The 19,098-nt window shown below is 58.0% G+C and overlaps 1 protein-coding gene across 1 annotated transcript; it reads left to right on the forward strand.

The window, feature by feature from the left end:
- The first annotated feature begins 5,620 nt into the window (after positions 1-5,620).
- TP53 (tumor protein p53) lies at positions 5,621-18,883 on the forward strand. Its single transcript, XM_040347265.1, has 10 exons — positions 5,621-5,720; positions 7,057-7,102; positions 7,290-7,469; positions 12,414-12,600; positions 14,861-14,970; positions 16,461-16,570; positions 16,686-16,807; positions 17,057-17,136; positions 17,210-17,295; positions 18,635-18,883. Exons 1-10 carry the CDS (start codon positions 5,650-5,652, stop codon positions 18,720-18,722), a joined length of 1,080 nt encoding a protein of 359 aa, XP_040203199.1. The 5' UTR covers positions 5,621-5,649; the 3' UTR covers positions 18,723-18,883.
- The last annotated feature ends 215 nt before the right edge of the window (positions 18,884-19,098 follow it).

The following is a 19,098-nucleotide window of genomic DNA, read 5'->3' on the forward strand; positions in this document are numbered from 1 at the left end:
GGGGTGTACCAAGATGTCCGCTCTCCCCCTTTCTCGGTGTATTGTTACTGTGGAGGTATGAGGGGGTGTACCAAGATGTCCGCTCTCCCCCTTTCTCGGTGTATGGTTACTGTGGAGCAGTGAGGGGGTGTACCAAGATGTCCGCTCTCCCCCTTTCTCTGTGTACTGTTACTGTGGAGGTATGAGGGGGTGTACCAAGATGTCCGCTCTCTCCCTTTCTCGGTGTATTGTTACTGTGGAGGTATGAGGGGGTGTACCAAGATGTCCGCTCTCCCCCTTTCTCTGTGTACTGTTACTGTGGAGGTATGAGGGGGTGTACCAAGATGTCCGCTCTCCCCCTTTCTCTGTGTACTGTTACTGTGGAGGTATGAGGGGGTGTACCAAGATGTCCGCTCTCCCCCTTTCTCTGTGTACTGTTACTGTGGAGGTATGAGGGGGTGTACCAAGATGTCCGCTCTCCCCCTTTCTCGGTGTATTGTTACTGTGGAGGTATGAGGGGGTGTACCAAGATGTCCGCTCTCCCCCTTTCTCTGTGTACTGTTACTGTGGAGGTATGAGGGGGTGTACCAAGATGTCCGCTCTCCCCCTTTCTCTGTGTATGGTTACTGTGGAGCAGTGAGGGGGTGTACCAAGATGGCGGCGTCGAATGTCACTTCCGTTACCAATTCTGACAGGTTGCCTAATCTAGACGGAACACCAGCTATCGAATAATGCCCGGGGGGAGACAACTGCGCATGCGCTGCAGAACGGCTGAGATTACGATCAGCTGCTGTCTCGCGTGGCCAGGGGGCGGATACTTGCATGAAGGGGGCGGATACTTGCATGAAGGGGGCGGATTTTTCAATAATGGCCAAACAAATTTGCGATCTTTATCTGCGATTCATATTGAAGGCTTGCGGGGGGGTTGATAATTCCGCCCCAGCACTGCCCTTCGTGTTTCTCTCCACCCCTTTGTGTTTCTCTCCGCCCCTTTGTGTTTCTCTCCGCCCCTTTGTGTTTCTCTCCGCCCCTTTGTGTTTCTCTCCGCCCCTTTGTGTTTCTCTCCGCCCCTTTGTGTTTCTCTCCGCCCCTTTGTGTTTCTCTCCGCCCCCTACCTTCATGAACGCGCCCGGGCCACACGAGACAACAGTTGATCCTAAACTCGGCTGTCCTGAGGGTCCGTTCTGCGCATGCGCAGTTCGGACATTTTTCGATAGGAGGCATTCCTTGACGGGACACTGGTGTTTCGTCAGATTTGGCAGCCTGTCATAATGCATAACAGAAGTGACGTTCCCTCGCCGCCATCTTGCTACACCCCTCCAATAGTAAGGATACAGTGAGAAGGGGGAGAGCGGACATCTTGGTACACCCCACACTCCTCCATAGTAAGGATACAGTGAGAAGGGGGAGAGCGGACATCTTGGTACACCCCGCACTCCTCCATAGTAAGGATACAGTGAGAAGGGGAGAGCGGACATCTTGGTACACCCCGCACCCCTCCATAGTAAGGATACAGTGAGAAGGGGGAGAGCGGACATCTTGGTACACCCCGCACCCCTCCATAGTAAGGATACAGTGAGAAGGGGGAGAGCGGACATCTTGTTACACCCCGCACTCCTCCATAGTAAGGATACAGTGAGAAGGGGGGAGAGCGGACATCTTGGTACACCCCGCACTCCTCCATAGTAAGGATACAGAGAGAAGGGGGAGAGCGGACATCTTGGTACACCCCGCACTCCTCCATAGTAAGGATACAGAGAGAAGGGGGGAGCGGACATCTTGGTACACCCCGCACTCCTCCATAGTAAGGATACAGTGAGAAGGGGGAGAGCGGCCATCTTGGTACACCCCGCACTCCTCCATAGTAAGGATACAGTGAGAAGGGGGAGAGCGGACATCTTGGTACACCCCGCACTCCTCCATAGTAAGGATACAGTGAGAAGGGGGAGAGCGGACATCTTGGTACACCCCGCACTCCTCCATAGTAAGGATACTCTGAGAAGGGGGAGAGCGGACATCTTGGTACACCCCACACTCCTCCATAGTAAGGGTACAGTGAGAAGGGGGAGAGCGGACATCTTGGTACACCCCACACTCCTCCATAGTAAGGATACAGTGAGAAGGGGAAAGCGGACATCTTGGTACACCCCACACTCCTCCATAGTAAGGGTACAGTGAGAAGGGGGAGAGCGGACATCTTGGTACACCCCGCACTCCTCCATAGTAAGGATACACAGAGAAGGGGGAGAGCGGACATCTTGGTACACCCGACACTCCTCCATAGTAAGGGTACAGTGAGAAGGGGGAGAGCGGACATCTTGGTACACCCCGCACTCCTCCATAGTAAGGATACTCTGAGAAGGGGGAGAGCGGACATCTTGGTACACCCCGCACTCCTCCATAGTAAGGATACAGTGAGAAGGGGAGAGCGGACATCTTGGTACACCCCGCACTCCTCCATAGTAAGGATACAGTGAGAAGGGGGAAAGCGGACATCTTGGTACACCCCGCACTCCTCCATAGTAAGGATACACTGAGAGGGGAGAGCGGACATCTTGGTACACCCCGCACTCCTCCATAGTAAGGATACAGTGAGAAGGGGGAGAGCGGACATCTTGGTACACCCCGCACTCCTCCATAGTAAGGATACAGTGAGAAGGGGGAGAGCGGACATCTTGGTACACCCCGCACTCCTCCATAGTAAGGATACACAGAGAAGGGGGAGAGCGGACATCTTGGTACACACCGACACTCCTCCATAGTAAGGGTACAGTGAGAAGGGGGAAAGCGGACATCTTGGTACACCCCGCACTCCTCCATAGTAAGGGTACAGTGAGAAGGGGGAGAGCGGACATCTTGGTACACCCCGCACTCCTCCATAGTAAGGATACAGTGAGAAGGGGGAGAGCGGACATCTTGGTACACCCGACACTCCTCCATAGTAAGGGTACAGTGAGAAGGGGGAAAGCGGACATCTTGGTACACCCCGCACTCCTCCATAGTAAGGATACTCTGAGAAGGGGGAGAGCGGACATCTTGGTACACCCCGCACTCCTCCATAGTAAGGATACACTGAGAGGGGAGAGCGGACATCTTGGTACACCCCGCACTCCTCCATAGCAAGGATACAGTGAGAAGGGGGAGAGCGGACATCTTGGTACACCCCGCACTCCTCCATAGTAAGGATACAGAGAGAAGGGGGAGAGCGGACATCTTGGTACACCCCGCACCCCTCCATAGTAAGGATACAGAGAGAAGGGGAGAGCGGACATCTTGGTACACCCCACACTCCTCCATAGTAAGGATACACTGAGAAGGGGAGAGCGGACATCTTGGTACACCCCACACTCCTCCATAGTAAGGATACACTGAGAAGGGGAGAGCGGACATCTTGGTACACCCCGCACTCCTCCATAGTAAGGATACAGAGAGAAGGGGAGAGCGGACATCTTGGTACACCCCGCACCCCTCCATAGTAAGGATACAGAGAGAAGGGGAGAGCGGACATCTTGGTACACCCCACACTCCTCCATAGTAAGGATACACTGAGAAGGGGAGAGCGGACATCTTGGTACACCCCGCACCCCTCCATAGTAAGGATACAGTGAGAAGGGGGAGAGCGGACATCTTGGTACACCCCACACTCCTCCATAGTAAGGATACACTGAGAAGGGGAGAGCGGACATCTTGGTACACCCCGCACTCCTCCATAGTAAGGATACAGTGAGAAGGGGGAGAGCGGACATCTTGGTACACCCCGCACTCCTCCATAGTAAGGATACAGTGAGAAGGGGGAGAGCGGACATCTTGGTACACCCCGCACTCCTCCATAGTAAGGATACACTGAGAAGGGGGAGAGCGGACATCTTGGTACACCCCGCACTCCTCCATAGTAAGGATACACTGAGAAGGGGAGAGCGGACATCTTGGTACACCCCGCACTCCTCCATAGTAAGGATACACTGAGAAGGGGAGAGCGGACATCTTGGTACACCCCGCACTCCTCCATAGTAAGGATACAGTGAGAAGGGGGAGAGCGGACATCTTGGTACACCCGGCACTCCTCCATAGTAAGGATACAGTGAGAAGGGGGAGAGCGGACATCTTGGTACACCCCGCACTCCTCCATAGTAAGGATACAGTGAGAAGGGGAGAGCGGACATCTTGGTACACCCCGCACTCCTCCATAGTAAGGATACAGTGAGAAGGGGGAGAGCGGACATCTTGGTACACCCCGCACTCCTCCATAGTAAGGATACAGTGAGAAGGGGGAGAGCGGACATCTTGGTACACCCCGCACTCCTCCATAGTAAGGATACACTGAGAAGGGGGAGAGCGGACATCTTGGTACACCCCGCACTCCTCCATAGTAAGGATACAGTGAGAAGGGGGAGAGCGGACATCTTGGTACACCCCGCACTCCTCCATAGTAAGGATACAGTGAGAAGGGGGAGAGCGGACATCTTGGTACACCCCGCACTCCTCCATAGTAAGGATACACTGAGAAGGGGGAGAGCGGACATCTTGGTACACCCCGCACTCCTCCATAGTAAGGATACAGTGAGAAGGAGGAGAGCGGACATCTTGGTACACCCCGCACTCCTCCATAGTAAGGATACACTGAGAAGGGGAGAGCGGACATCTTGGTACACCCCGCACTCCTCCATAGTAAGGATACAGTGAGAAGGGGGAGAGCGGACATCTTGGTACACCCGCACTCCTCCATAGTAAGGATACAGTGAGAAGGGGGAGAGCGGACATCTTGGTACACTCCGCACTCCTCCATAGTAAGGATACACTGAGAAGGGGAGAGCGGACATCTTGGTACACCCCGCACTCCTCCATAGTAAGGATACTCTGAGAAGGGGGAGAGCGGACATCTTGGTACACCCCGCACTCCTCCATAGTAAGGATACAGTGAGAAGGGGGAGAGCGGACATCTTGGTACACCCCGCACTCCTCCATAGTAAGGATACACTGAGAAGGGGGAGAGCGGACATCTTGGTACACCCCGCACTCCTCCATAGTAAGGATACTGTGAGAAGGGGGAGAGCGGACATCTTGGTACACCCCGCACTCCTCCATAGTAAGGATACAGTGAGAAGGGGGAGAGCGGACATCTTGGTACACCCCGCACTCCTCCATAGTAAGGATACAGTGAGAAGGGGGAGAGCGGACATCTTGGTACACCCCGCACTCCTCCATAGTAAGGATACAGTGAGAAGGGGGAGAGCGGACATCTTGGTACACCCCACTGATTTTATAATGTGTAAGGATAGGAGGGGCGGGTGGAAGGAAGGGGGGGTGGCCAGAAGGGGAGGGGCGGTGCTCTGGCGGGATGTTGGGGGGGAAAAGTTCTGCAAGTGGCATCTTTGGATCAGTTTAGGCTCCGCCTCTTTCCATTGCAGTGATTGGGCACCGCTGCGTCGCTTTTCAGGTACATTTAACCCTTTCTTCAGCCCTAGTGGGGGGAGGGGGGGTAAAATCGCGCTGTTAGTGGCTGAAAAGCATCTAAATCTAGGAGTGAGGAGGGTATGAATGGAGAGTTTTGTGTTCCTCATAGAGGCGGAGCCAAGTGATTTTAACCCCCCCCCCCCTCTGTATGGAATACCCCGTATCCTCTCCTGTACTGTGTATGACGTTCTCCCCTCCCCCCACAGATCTCATCTAATGGATCCTCCCAGTGACAACGGTATGGAACCGCCCCTCAGCCAGGAGACCTTCGAGGACCTCTGGAGTCTGTAAGTGTCGCCCCGAAATACCCCACTACACCCAGTGTCACCCCAATTCGCCCACTACTCCCCGATATTCCCAGTGTCACCCCAATACACCCCACTACACCCAGTGTCACCCCAATTCGCCCACTACACCCAGTGTCACCCCAATACACCCCGATATTCCCAGTGTCACCCCAATACACCCCGATATTCCCAGTGACACCACACTACACCCCCGATATACCCAGTGTCACCCCGATATACCCCACTACACCCTACTACACCCAGTGTCACCCCGATATACCCCACTACACCCTACTACACCCAGTGTCACCCCGATATACCCTACTACACCCAGTGTCACCCCGATATACCCCACTACACCCAGTGTTACCCTAATTCGCCCACTACACCCCGATATTCCCAGTGTCACCCCAATATACCCCACTACACCCAGTGTCACCCCAATATACCCCACTACACCCAGTGTCACCCCAATATACCCCACTAACACCCAGTGTCACCCCAATACACCCCGATATTCCCAGTGACACCACACTACACCCCCGATATACCCAGTGACACCCCGATATACCCCACTAAACCCAGTGTCACCCCAATTCGCCTACTACACCCAGTGTCACCCCCCGATACACCCTACTACACCCAGTGTCATCCCGATACACCCAGTGTCACCCTAATTCGCCCACTACACCCCGATATTCCCAGTGTCATCCCAATATACCCCACTACACCCAGTGTCACCCCACTACACCCAGTGTCACCCCGATATACCCCACTACACCCAGTGTCATCCCGATACACCCCTCTAATCCCTGATATACCTAGTGTCACCCCGATATACCCCAATACGCCCCACTACACCCAGTGACACCCCAAAATACACACCCCACCCCGATATGCCCAGTGTCACCCCACCCCGATATGCCCAGTGTCACCCCACCCCGATATGCCCAGTGTTGTCCCACTACACCCCCGATAAGCCCAGTGTTGTCCCACTACACCCCCGATAAGCCCAGTGTCGCCCCAAAATACCCCGCTACTCCCCAATATACCCAGTGACACCCCACTACACCTCAATATACCCAGTGTTGCCCCACTGCTGACACCTAGATATTACCAGTGATACCCCGATATACCAGTGACACCCCACTACACCCCGATATACCCAGTGACACCCCAATATACCCAGTGTTGCCCCACTGCTGACACTCGGTGACACCCCACTGCTGACACCACTATATCCCCAGTTTGACGGGTATATAGTAGAGGAGGAGCTGGCTTGTCACCCTACAAAGGGCGGAGCATTGTAGTGATTTGTGTTGTTTTTATTCTTCAGGTTGCCGGCCATGCAGACGGTTAATTGTCCGGAAGTGGGATTTCAAGTAAGTGACCCCGCAGTGTCCCCCGCTGTGTCCCCTCTTACCCCCCCCCCCCGCCTTGTTCTCAGGTGTCTCCTGCCATGTATGGGGTTTCCTGGGTGGTTCTCGGGGTGGGATTTCTATTGTTGGGTTTCCATCGTTGTCGTCGATCGTCACTTTTCTTCTTCTTCTCATTCCTCTCCATTATCAGGATTTGGATTACCCCCTTCCCCTTCCCCCGACCATGACCACCTTACAGGAGGGCGGGATCACCAGCACCTTCACTCCTCCATCGTCCACCGCCGTCCCCTCCACCGAGGATTACCCCGGGAACCACCTCCTGCAGCTGGAGTTCGAGCAGAACGGGACCGCCAAGTCTGTCACCTGTACGGTACGAGGGGGACGGGCCCTGTGTGTGAGGGATGGGCTCCGTGTGAGGGATGGGACGGGTCCCCTGCTGGGTGTGAGGGATGGGACGGGTCCCCTGCTGGGTGTGAGGGACGGGACGGGACAGGACGGGTCCCCTGCTGGGTGTGAGGGATGGGACGGGCCCCGGGTGTGAGGGACAGGCCCCCTGCTGGGTGTATGGGATGGGCCCCGTGTGTGAGGGACGGCATGGGCCCCGTGTCCCGAGGATGAGACACAGGACCGGCCCCGTCCTGAACATGTCCGGACTAGTCGGGATCCTGGTGTGTGCAGCTCCTCCTCCTCCCTCACCATAGAGCAGTATGGAGGGATGAGGAGTTGCAGCTCTGTCCAGGAATGGAGCCCCCCCTTCCCCTCCCAGGGGGGGTACCCCGAGATTCCGTCAGTCAGCAGTGATGTTCTGCAGGATCTCCCCAGGAAGCGACGCTCCGGAGAAGAGATGATCTGATGCCGGATGGAATCTGAAGGGCCCCTGTGTGATAAGAGGTGTGTGATGAGTTATGGGGGGAAATTCTATTTTGTGGGGGAATTGGGATGTGGGGGGGGGGGTCCTATTTGATTTTCTTTTTTTTTTAATGGGAACAGTGAGGAGGAATTCCCTGTGTGGTGGAAGCTTTCTTGGGGAACCCATGAGGGGGGGGGGGGAGTAGGTGGGTCCAGGAGGAATGAGGGGGACAGGTGGGTCTCTGGAGGGATGAGGGGGGTCTCTGGAGGGATGAGGGGGGTCTCTGGAGGGTTGAGGGGGGGTCGGTGGGTCTCTGGAGGGATGAGGGGGGTCTCTGGAGGGATGAGGGGGGGTCGGTGGGTCTCTGGAGGGATGAGGGGGGTCGGTGGGTCTCTGGAGGGATGAGGTGGGTCGGTGGGTCTCTGGAGGGATGAGGTGGGTCGGTGGGTCTCTGGAGGGATGAGGTGGGTCTCTGGAGGGATGAGGGGGGTAGGTGGGTCTCTGGAGGGATGAGGTGGGTCTCTGGAGGGATGAGGGGGGTAGGTGGGTCTCTGGAGGGATGAGGTGGGTCTCTGGAGGGATGAGGGGGGGAGGTGGGTCTCTGGAGGGATGAGGTGGGTCTCTGGAGGGATGAGGGGGGTAGGTGGGTCTCTGGAGGGATGAGGTGGGTCTCTGGAGGGATGAGGGGGGGAGGTGGGTCTCTGGAGGGATGAGGTGGGTCTCTGGAGGGATGAGGGGGGAGGTGGGTCTCTGGAGGGATGAGGGGGGTAGGTGGGTCCCAGAGGGATGAGGTGGGTCTCTGGAGGGATGAGGGGGGTAGGTGGGTCTCTGGAGGGATGAGGGGGGTAGGTGGGTCTCTGGGGGGATGAGGGGGGGAGGTGGGTCTCTGAAGGAATGAGGGGGGTAGGTGGGTCTCTGGAGGGATGAGGTGGGTCTCTGGAGGGATGAGGTGGGTCTCTGGAGGGATGAGGTGGGTCTCTGGAGGGATGAGGGGGGTAGGTGGGTCTCTGGAGGGATGAGGGGGGTAGGTGGGTCTCTGGAGGGATGAGGGGGGGAGAGGTGGGTCTCTGGAGGGATGAGGTGGGTCTCTGGAGGGATGAGGTGGGTCTCTGGAGGGATGAGGTGGGTCTCTGGAGGGATGAGGTGGGTCTCTGGAGGGATGAGGTGGGTCTCTGGAGGGATGAGGTGGGTCTCTGGAGGGATGAGGTGGGATGAGGGGGTAGGTGGGTCTCTGGAGGGATGAGGTGGGTCTCTGGAGGGATGAGGTGGGTCTCTGGAGGGATGAGGGGGGTAGGTGGGTCTCTGGAGGGATGAGGGGGGTAGGTGGGTCTCTGGAGGGATGAGGTGGGTCTCTGGAGGGATGAGGGGGGAGGTGGGTCTCTGGAGGGATGAGGTGGGTCTCTGGAGGGATGAGGGGGGTAGGTGGGTCTCTGGAGGGATGAGGGGGGTAGGTGGGTCTCTGGAGGGATGAGGGGGGTAGGTGGGTCTCTGGAGGGATGAGGGGGGGGGAGGTGGGTCTCTGGAGGGATGAGGGGGGTCGGTGGGTCTCTGGAGGAATGAGGTGGGTCTCTGGAGGGATGAGGGGGGTAGGTGGGTCTCTGGAGGGATGAGGGGGGTAGGTGGGTCTCTGGAGGGATGAGGGGGGTAGGTGGGTCTCTGGAGGGATGAGGTGGGTCTCTGGAGGGATGAGGGGGGTAGGTGGGTCTCTGGAGGGATGAGGTGGGTCTCTGGAGGGATGAGGGGGGGAGGTGGGTCTCTGGAGGGATGAGGTGGGTCTCTGGAGGGATGAGGGGGGGGAGGTGGGTCTCTGGAGGGATGAGGGGGGTAGGTGGGTCTCTGGAGAGGGATGAGGTGGGTCTCTGGAGGGATGAGGGGGTAGGTGGGTCTCTGGAGGGATGAGGTGGGTCTCTGGAGGGATGAGGGGGGTAGGTGGGTCTCTGGGGGGTAGGTGGGATGAGGGGGGTAGGTGGGTCTCTGGGGGGATGAGGGGGGAGGTGGGTCTCTGAAGGAATGAGGGGGGTAGGTGGGTCTCTGGAGGGATGAGGTGGGTCTCTGGAGGGATGAGGTGGGTCGGTGGGTCTCTGGGGGGATGAGGTGGGTCTCTGGAGGGATGAGGTGGGTCTCTGGAGGGATGAGGTGGGTCTCTGGAGGGATGAGGGGGGTAGGTGGGTCTCTGGAGGGATGAGGGGGGTAGGTGGGTCTCTGGAGGGATGAGGGGGGGAGAGGTGGGTCTCTGGAGGATGAGGTGGGTCTCTGGAGGGATGAGGGGGGTAGGTGGGTCTCTGGAGGGATGAGGTGAGTCTCTGGAGGGATGAGGGGGGTAGGTGGGTCTCTGGAGGGATGAGGGGGTAGGTGGGTCTCTGGAGGGATGAGGTGGGTCTCTGGAGGGATGAGGGGGGTAGGTGGGTCTCTGGAGGGATGAGGGGGGTAGGTGGGTCTCTGGAGGGATGAGGTGGGTCTCTGGAGGGATGAGGGGGGAGGTGGGTCTCTGGAGGGATGAGGTGGGTCTCTGGAGGGATGAGGGGGGTAGGTGGGTCTCTGGAGGGATGAGGGGGGTAGGTGGGTCTCTGGAGGGATGAGGGGGGGTCGGTGGGTCTCTGGGGGGGATGAGGGGGGTCGGTGGGTCTCTGGAGGAATGAGGTGGGGTAGGTGGGTCTCTGGAGGGATGAGGTGGGTCTCTGGATGGATGAGGGGATGAGGTGGGTCTCTGGAGGGATGAGGGGGGTAGGTGGGTCTCTGGAGGGATGAGGTGGGTCTCTGGAGGGATGAGGTGGGTCTCTGGAGGGATGAGGGGGGGGGGTGGGTCTCTGGAGGGATGAGGTGGGTCTCTGGAGGGATGAGGGGGGTAGGTGGGTCTCTGGAGGGATGAGGTGGGTCTCTGGAGGGATGAGGGGGGTCGGTGTGTCTCTGGAGTAATGAGGGGGGTCGGTGGGTCTCTGGAGGGATGAGGTGAGTCTCTGGAGGGATGAGGGGGGTCGGTGGGTCTCTGGAGGGATGAGGTGAGTCTCTGGAGGGATGAGGGGGGTAGGTGGGTCTCTGGAGGCATGAGGGGGGTAGGTGGGTCTCTGGAGGGATGAGGTGGGATGAGGGGGGTCGGTGGGTCTCTGGAGTAATGAGGGGGGTCGGTGGGTCTCTGGAGGGATGAGGGGGGGGGGGGGGGGGGGGGTGAGGTGGTAGGTGGGTCCCGGGAGTGATGGGGTGGTAGGTGGGTCCCCGGAGTGATGGGGGGATGGGGTGGTAGGTGGGTCCCCGGAGTGATGGGGGATGAGGTGGTAGGTGGGTCCCCGGAGTGATGGGGGATGAGGTGGTAGGTGGGTCCCGGGAGTGATGGGGGGGATGAGGTGGTAGGTGGGTCCCGGGAGTGATGGGGGGGATGAGGTGGTAGGTGGGTCCCGGGAGTGATGGGATGGGGGGGGGGGGGGATGAGGTGGTAGGTGGGTCCCCGGAGTGATGGGGGGGGGGGGGGTGAGGTGGTAGGTGGGTCCTGGGAGTGATGGGGGGATGAGGTGGTAGGTGGGTCCCCGGAGTGATGGGGGGATGAGGTGGTAGGTGGGTCCTGGGAGTGTTGGGGGATGAGGTGGTAGGTGGGTCCCCGGAGTGATGGGGATGAGGTGGTAGGTGGGTCCCCGGAGTGATGGGGGATGAGGTGGGTCTCTGGAGGGATGAAATGGGTCTCTGGAGGGATGAGGGGGGTAGGTGGGTCTCTGGAGGGATGAGGTGGGTCTCTGGAGGGACGAGGGGGTAGGTGGGTCTCTGGAGGGATGAGGTGGGTCTCTGGAGGGATGAGGGGGGTCGGTGGGTCTCTGGAGGGATGAGGGGGGAGGTGGGGGGGGATGAGGTGGTAGGTGGGTCCCGGGAGTGATGGGGTGGTAGGTGGGTCCCCGGAGTGATGGGGGGATGGGGTGGTAGGTGGGTCCCCGGAGTGATGGGGGATGAGGTGGTAGGTGGGTCCCGGGAGTGATGGGGGGGATGAGGTGGTAGGTGGGTCCCGGGAGTGATGGGATGGGGGGGGGGGGATGAGGTGGTAGGTGGGTCCCCGGAGTGATGGGGGGGGGGGGGGGGTGAGGTGGTAGGTGGGTCCCGGGAGTGATGGGAGATGAGGTGGTAGGTGGGTCCCCGGAGTGATGGGGGGGGGGGGGTGAGGTGGTAGGTGGGTCCTGGGAGTGATGGGGATGAGGTGGTAGGTGGGTCCCCGGAGTGATGGGGGGATGAGGTGGTAGGTGGATCCCGGGAGTGATGGGGATGAGGTGGTAGGTGGGTCCCCGGAGTGATGGGGGGGGGGGGGTGAGGTGGTAGGTGGGTCCCCGGAGTGATGAGGTGGTAGGTGGGTCCCCGGAGTGATGGATGTTCTGTATTGGCGGGGGAGTTGGATGAGTGGACACGTCTAATGTCGGGGGGTGGGGGAGACGCCTCTCGTTTGGTTGGGGACCCCGTTGGCTCACTCCTCCCCCATCCTGTTTGCAGTACTCCCCAGACCTGAACAAGCTGTTCTGCCAATCGGCGAAGACCTGCCCGGTTCTGATCCACGTTCAGGCCCCCCCTCCCAGCGGTTCGGTGCTCCGCGCCGTGGCGGTGTACAAGAAATCGGAGCACATGGCAGAGGTGGTGAAGCGGTGCCCTCATCACGAGAGATCCATGGAGCCGGGTGATGGTAAGTGGCCCCAGAAGGGGCGGGGTTTCTTCTACAATGTCTCTAGTCATTGTCTCCTCGTACCTTCCAATATTTTCTATGGAGGGGCTGCTCCCTTTTTCGATGGTTGGTGCTACATCTACCGTATCGTGAAATTGGAAGAGTTTTTTTTTTTCTTCTACAATCCTCCCATGGGATGAATTCTGAGGGGGTGGGGCTACATGTAAACTATGGGGGTAACAGAAGATTTGGGGTATTCTACACCTGCAGCATGGGGTCAGTTCTAGGTGGGGGGTAGTTTATCAATATTTGATGCAGAATTTCATGGACTGAATGGCACATTTTGGCTTTGAGCGTCTGTGCCGGGGTTGGCTTTGAGCGTCGGTGCCGGGGTTGGCTTTGAGCGTCGGTGCCGGGGTTGGCTTTGAGCGTTGGTGCCGGGGTTGGCTTTGAGCGTCGGTGCCGGGGTTGGCTTTGAGCGTCGGTGCCGGGGTTGGCTTTGAGCGTCGGTGCCGGGGTTGGCCTTGAGCGTCGGTGCCGGGGTTGGCCTTGAGCGTCGGTGCCGGGGTTGGCTTTGAGCCTCCGCCAGTGCTGGCCAAGTCAAGGTTCTTTAAGGCTACCAAGACCTTTCCGGCACTTGGCACTTCCTTTCTGGCACGGCTGTTCTTGGCCTTCCTTTTTGAGACTGGAGGAACCCTGACGAATGTTTTGTCCCTCCCCAAGCGTCTTATCAGCCTTATACTTGTTTGAGGAGAACTTGGTTAAAAAGTGGATGTCCGATCGATCTTTACACGCGGAAGCCGCACTTTGCCTGGTGCCAGGCAAGACACTTTTATCTCAGATTCTTTGTGGTGCTAAGCCTGGCATTTTTGCATATGGGCGTGGACCAGGAATTTGGCCTTTGATACCCCTCAGGGTACAGTCTATGCACTGGTAGGGCCAATTGTGCCCTGTTGATGGTGTCAGTGGGGGGGGGGGGATTTTGCCCTGTTGACGGGGGGTGGGAATTGTGCCCCGTTGATGGTGTTAGTGGGGTGGGGGGGGGAATTGGGCACCAGTGGCCTGACGGGGAAGAGCAAAGGGCCGCAGTTTGGAGACTCCAGTTCTGGCTTCCTGTTAAGGCGCCTTTTTTTTTTTTTTATAGGGTAACTCCCCCGGTGTGCTCTTGGTTGACTTTGTGGGATCTGATTTTGGTATGATCAACGTTACAAAAACAACCATTTGCTCCTCTTGGAGGCCCCCCCCCCCACTCTCTCAGGTTTGATTTCTTCATTGCCGTGATCCAAGTCTCTGAGCTGATGACTATCCTGTAAAGAACCTATTCTGGTCTTACTCGAAGGACAAGATGGTGTTGAGGCCAAGAAATGCCTTCCACCCTTGGATGGTTTTTGGCATTTTTCACCTTGGCCAGAACATCGTTTTCCAGTCCCTCCTGTCCAACTCGTCGGGTGAGATCCTCCATTCCACTCCATGGCTTGGATGCGGGTTTGGCTGTAAACATCTCTTCCATCCTCATATCTGATGGTCTTCATAAAGAAGAACCATCATTAAAGCTTCTGGTCCTAATGTTGGGGTTCCACCCTCTCCCGCCTTGTCGGCGCGCTCTCCACCAGATCCGTACGTGCCTCTTGGGCTTTTCCGCACCGAGCCGGTTTTCTATGTCTTCCATCTGGTGTTCCCTTCACTTGGGTGTCCAGGTTTTTCCAGGTTGGATGTCCAGGCCTTATCTGATTCCCGGCTTCGGGGTGTGAGGTCCTTCAGGCGGCTCTTCCCAAGTTCTGATGTGTGCTTGTACCCTCCCCCCTCCTGGGGCTCTGATTTGGACCTCTTCACAGCTTTTGAATTTGTGTCCTTCAATAGACCAGAGGAAAAAAATTAGGAAGCTGTTGGTACCTCTTTGCCACAAAAGCGAGGCATGGTTAGAGTAGGGGGGGGGCTTATGCTGGACTCGAACACAGTGTTTGTTTACCGGTCCTCCTGTGGTCGGCAGTATAACCCGACTATCTGAACTCCTCCTGTGTTCCTCACTGAGCTCCAAGAATTGGGGTTTTACGGTAAGTACCAAAATCCTGTTTCGGCAGTATGCAAAATGTGCCGCCAATCGGCATCAAGCTCTTGGTTCAGGCTAGGAAGTAGATACAAGGAGCTGATTGGTTGTCCGTAACTCACATGAAGACCTCTGGTGTCCTGAGGATGGGAAGTGACCCAGTCGGGGGGAAAACAAACTCAATGTTCGGGTCACATGACTTCCTCTGAATAAAGTCGTTTATCTTTCTTCTAGACTATGCCCCTCGAAGTCACCTGATCCGCGTGGAAGGGAATTCCATGGCACAGTACGCAGAGGATGTCAATGGGCGTCACAGCGTGTGCCTGCCCTATGAGGAGCCACAGGTGAGCTGGGGTCATATTCTGGTGGAGGGGGGGAAAGGTGGGGTAGGCATTGCGGGTTGTGAATCCTCTTGGACCTTCTGTGCTGTGGGTTCCAGGGGCCATATTTGGGTGGAGGGGAAAGGTGGGGTAGCTATTGGGGGTGAGGAGAATCCTCTTGAACCTCCTGTGCTGTGGGTTCCAGGGGCCACATTGGGGTGGAGGGGAAAGGTGGGGGGGTATTTCGGGTGGGGAATCCTCTCGAACCCCCTGTGCTCTAGGTTCCAGAGGCCATATTGTGGTAGAGGGGGAAGGTATTTGGGGGTGGGGGAGGGGAATCCTCTTGGACCTCCTGTGGGTTCCAGGGGCCATATTGTGGTGGGGGGAGGTATTGGGGGTGTGGAATCCTCTTGGACCTCCTGTGGGTTCCAGGGGCCCTATTGTGGTGGAGGGGAAACGGTAGGGGAAGGTATTTGGGGTGGGGGAGGGGGATCCTCTTGGACCTCCTGTGCTGTAAGTTCCAGGGGCCACATTGGGGTGGAGAGGAAAGGTGGGGGAGGTATTGGGTTGGGGAATCCTCTCAAACCCCCTGTGTTCTAGGTTCCAGGGGCCATATTGAGGTAGAGGGGAAAGGTGGGGGGAGGTATTGGGGGCGAGGGTAATCCTCTTGGACCTCCTGTGGGTTCCAGGGGCCATATTGTGGTGGAGGGGGAAGGGAGGGGGGAGGTATTGGGGGTGTAGAATCCTCTTGGACCTCCTGTGCTGTGGTTCCAGGGGCCCTATTGTGGTGGAGGGGAAACGGTAGGGGAAGGTATTTGTGGTGGGGGAGGGGGATCCTCTTGGACCTCCTGTGCTGTAAGTTCCAGGGGCACATTGGGGTGGAGAGGAAAGGTGGGGGAGGTATTGGGTTGGGGAATCCTCTCGAACCCCCTGTGCTCTAGGTTCCAGGGGCCATATTGAGGTAGAGGGGAAAGGTGGGGGGAGGTATTGGGGGCAAGGAGAATCCTCTGGGACCTCCTCTGCTCTAGATTCCAGGGGCCATTGGGGTGGAGGGGAAAGGTGGGGTGAGGTAATGGGGTGGCGAGGAGAATCCTCTGGGACCTCCTCTGCTCTAGGTTCCAGGGGCCATTGGGGTGGAGGGGGAAAGGCGGGGAAGGTATTGGGGGTGTGGAGTCCTCTGGGACGTGCTGTGGGTTCCAGGTGCTATATTGTAGTGGGGGGGGGGGAAGTATTGGGGGTGTGGAATCCTCTGAGACCTCCTGTGCTGTGGGTTCCAGGGGCCATATTGTAGTGCAGGGGGAAGGGTGGGGGGAGGTATTGGGGGTGTGGAATCCTCTGGGACATCCTGTGTTCCAGGGGCCTTATTGGGGGGTAGAGGGGAACGGTTGGGGCCTTTTTGGGGGGAGGTGTGGAATCCTTGGTCTCTTTGTGCTTTGGGTGCCATATTGATGGAGAGGGGACCAGTGGGGGGAGGTGGTATTCTCGGTGACCCCCTCACGTTCTCTCCTTTCCAGGTGGGGTCCCAGTGTACAACCATCCTCCTGAACTACATGTGTAACAGTTCCTGTATGGGGGGAATGAACCGCCGACCCATCATGACCATCATCACCCTGGAGTCCAAGGAGTGAGTATCAGGTTTTGGGAGCCCTGTTTTATTTAGGGGTTCAGTCATGATGGGGGGGGGGGGGCGGGGGGAAGCGCCCTCTTGTCTGCCCCTCTGACCCCTCCATGTCTTCCAGGGGTGTCCTCCTGGGCCGGCGCTGCTTCGAGGTCCGTGTGTGCGCTTGCCCTGGCAGAGACCGCCGAACGGAGGAGGAGAACTTCACCAAGAAGAAGGAGCTGAAGGGCAGCGGGAAAAGAGGTGAGACTCTGCGGGGGTGGGGCACCAAGGGGTGGGGCCATTGAGGATTGGCTGAGTATCCCAATCTGAGTGCGGTGGTTCAAGAATTCTGGCATTCCAGGAAAGGGGAGTGGCTTGCGTTATAGGGGGAGTTCCCCAACTTCACCTGTAGGGGGCGGTGCAGAAATTACCTTTTAATCCTCCAGGGGAGGGGTTTAAGTAATGAGGGGAGGGGCTTACTGTAATGACCTTTGTTTCTCGTCCTTCCAGCCATTTCCAACCCTCAGACGTTGGAGGTCTTAATTCCCAAAAAACGGCTCGTCACAGAAGAGGAAGTCTTCACCCTCCAGGTAACCCCGCCTTCCCTCTGTCTCCGCCCCCTTTTTTTTTTCTCTTGATGCTGACCTAATTTTCTCCTTCCAGATCCGAGGACGTGAGCGCTACGACATGCTCAAGAAGATAAATGATGCCCTGGAGTGTCAGGACAACAAAGCGGAGCCCCAGAAACTGTAAGTGATCCACTTCTGTAATATGGCAGAGAGAGAGGAGGGCGCCACTGAGCTCCACTTATAAATGTGGGAGCGACATGAGGAGACGAGTGTGTATTGGGGAGCACAGTGTCGGGTACGTGCTTGGGGTGGGCTGTAACAGGCGTCCACCCTGTAGCTGCCGAGTGGGGAGGTGGGGCTCTACCAGGTGACTGCCGGGAGATGGGATGACATAGGTGGCCGCCCAAGATCTGGGGAGGCGGCGGTTTAGAGATGGCGCGCCATAGGTGGCCTCCTGGGATCTGGAGAGGTGGCCGTCCGCGATCTAGAGAGGTGGCCTCCTGAGATCTAGAGAGGTGGCCTCCTGGGATCTGGGGGGGTGGCGGTCTAGAGAGGTGGCCTCCTGGGATCTGGGGGGGTGGTGGTCTAGAGAGGTGGCCGCCTGGGATCTGGGGAGGTGGCGGTCTAGAGAGGTGGCCTCCTGGGATCTGGGGGGGGTGGCGGTCTAGAGGGGAGGACTCCTGGGATCTGGGGGGGTGGCGGTCTAGAGGGGAGGACTCCTGGGATCTGGGGGGTGGCGGTCTAGAGAGGTGGCCGCCTGGGATCTGGGGAGGTGGTGGTCTAGAGAGGTGGCCTCCTGGGATCTGGGGGGGTGGCGGTCTAGAGGGGAGGACTCCTGGGATCTGGGGGGGTGGCGGTCTAGAGAGGTGGCCTCCTGGGATCTGGGTAGGTGGCCTCCTGGGATCTGGGGGGGTGGGATCTGGGGTGGTGGTCTAGAGCGATGGGATCTGGGGTGGTGGTCTAAAGAGATGGGATCTGGGGGGGTGGTGGTCTAGAGAGGTGGCCTCCTGGGATCTGGGGAGGTGGCAGTCTAGAAAGGTGGCCTCCTGGGATCTGGGGGAGGTGGCGGTCTAGAGAGGTGGCCTCCTGGGATCTGGGGGAGGTGGCGGTCTAGAGAGGTGGCCTCCTGGGATCTGGGGGAGGTGGCGGTCTAGAGAAGTGGCCTCCTGGGATCTGGGGGGGTGGCGATCTAGAGAAGTGGCCTCCTGGGATCTGGGGGGGTGGCACGCCCCACAGGTGGCCGCCTGGGATCTGGGGAGGTGGCACGCCTCACAGGTGACCTGGGATCAGGGGAGGTGGCGGTCTAGAGAGGTGGCCTCCTGGGATCTGGGGAGGTGGCGGTCTAGAGAGGTGGTCTCCTGGGATCTGGGGGGGGTGGCGGTCTAGAGAAGTGGCCTCCTGGGATCTGGGGGGGTGGCGATCTAGAGAGGTAGCCTCCTGGGATCTGGGGAGGGTTGATGAACACCGATGTCTGTTGTCCTATGAAGAGCCGCTGACTAAACGCGTTTTGTCTCCGCAGGACGCTGAAATGCCGCAAATGTCGGGATGAGATCAAACCCAAGAAAGGGAAGAAGCTTCTAGTGAAGGATGAGCTGGACTCGGAATGAGGATGAGGCCCCCGGAAGAGGCCGATACGTCTCGCTAAAGTTTTCTATCTCCCCTCCCCCAATCCTTATCGCTTTATCCTAATCATGTGCCCCCCTCCCCCAACATTTCTAACAGTCACTGCCATAAGATGTTTTTTTTTTAATAAAAAATTTCCGTTTAATTTTTCTGGTGTGGAATTTGTGTGTCTGGAGATTGCGATTAGAATCCGCCGTGTTTCCGGTATACAAAGAGGGGCGCTGATCTGGAATGGTGTGGTTGGGAAATGACGTTGGATGGTGCCATCCATTATAGGGGGGGGGAGTGCAGGTCCCTTCTACATATACAGGATCTATAAAGGACCATGTCGTTGGTAGGCTGGTCTCTGGATTCCCGGCA

This window comes from Rana temporaria, chromosome 3 (assembly GCF_905171775.1).
Source record: "Rana temporaria chromosome 3, aRanTem1.1, whole genome shotgun sequence".
Classification (NCBI taxonomy): Eukaryota; Metazoa; Chordata; class Amphibia; order Anura; family Ranidae; genus Rana; species Rana temporaria.

Coding starts and splice junctions, on each gene's coding strand:
- TP53 (XM_040347265.1), top strand. CDS start 5,650: ATGGATCCTCCCAGTGACAACGGTATGGAACCGCCCCTCAGCCAGGAG. Junction 12,601..14,860: donor ATCCATGGAGCCGGGTGATG/GTAAGTGGCCCC, acceptor TCTTTCTTCTAG/ACTATGCCCCTCGAAGTCAC. Junction 16,571..16,685: donor ATCACCCTGGAGTCCAAGGA/GTGAGTATCAGG, acceptor CATGTCTTCCAG/GGGTGTCCTCCTGGGCCGGC.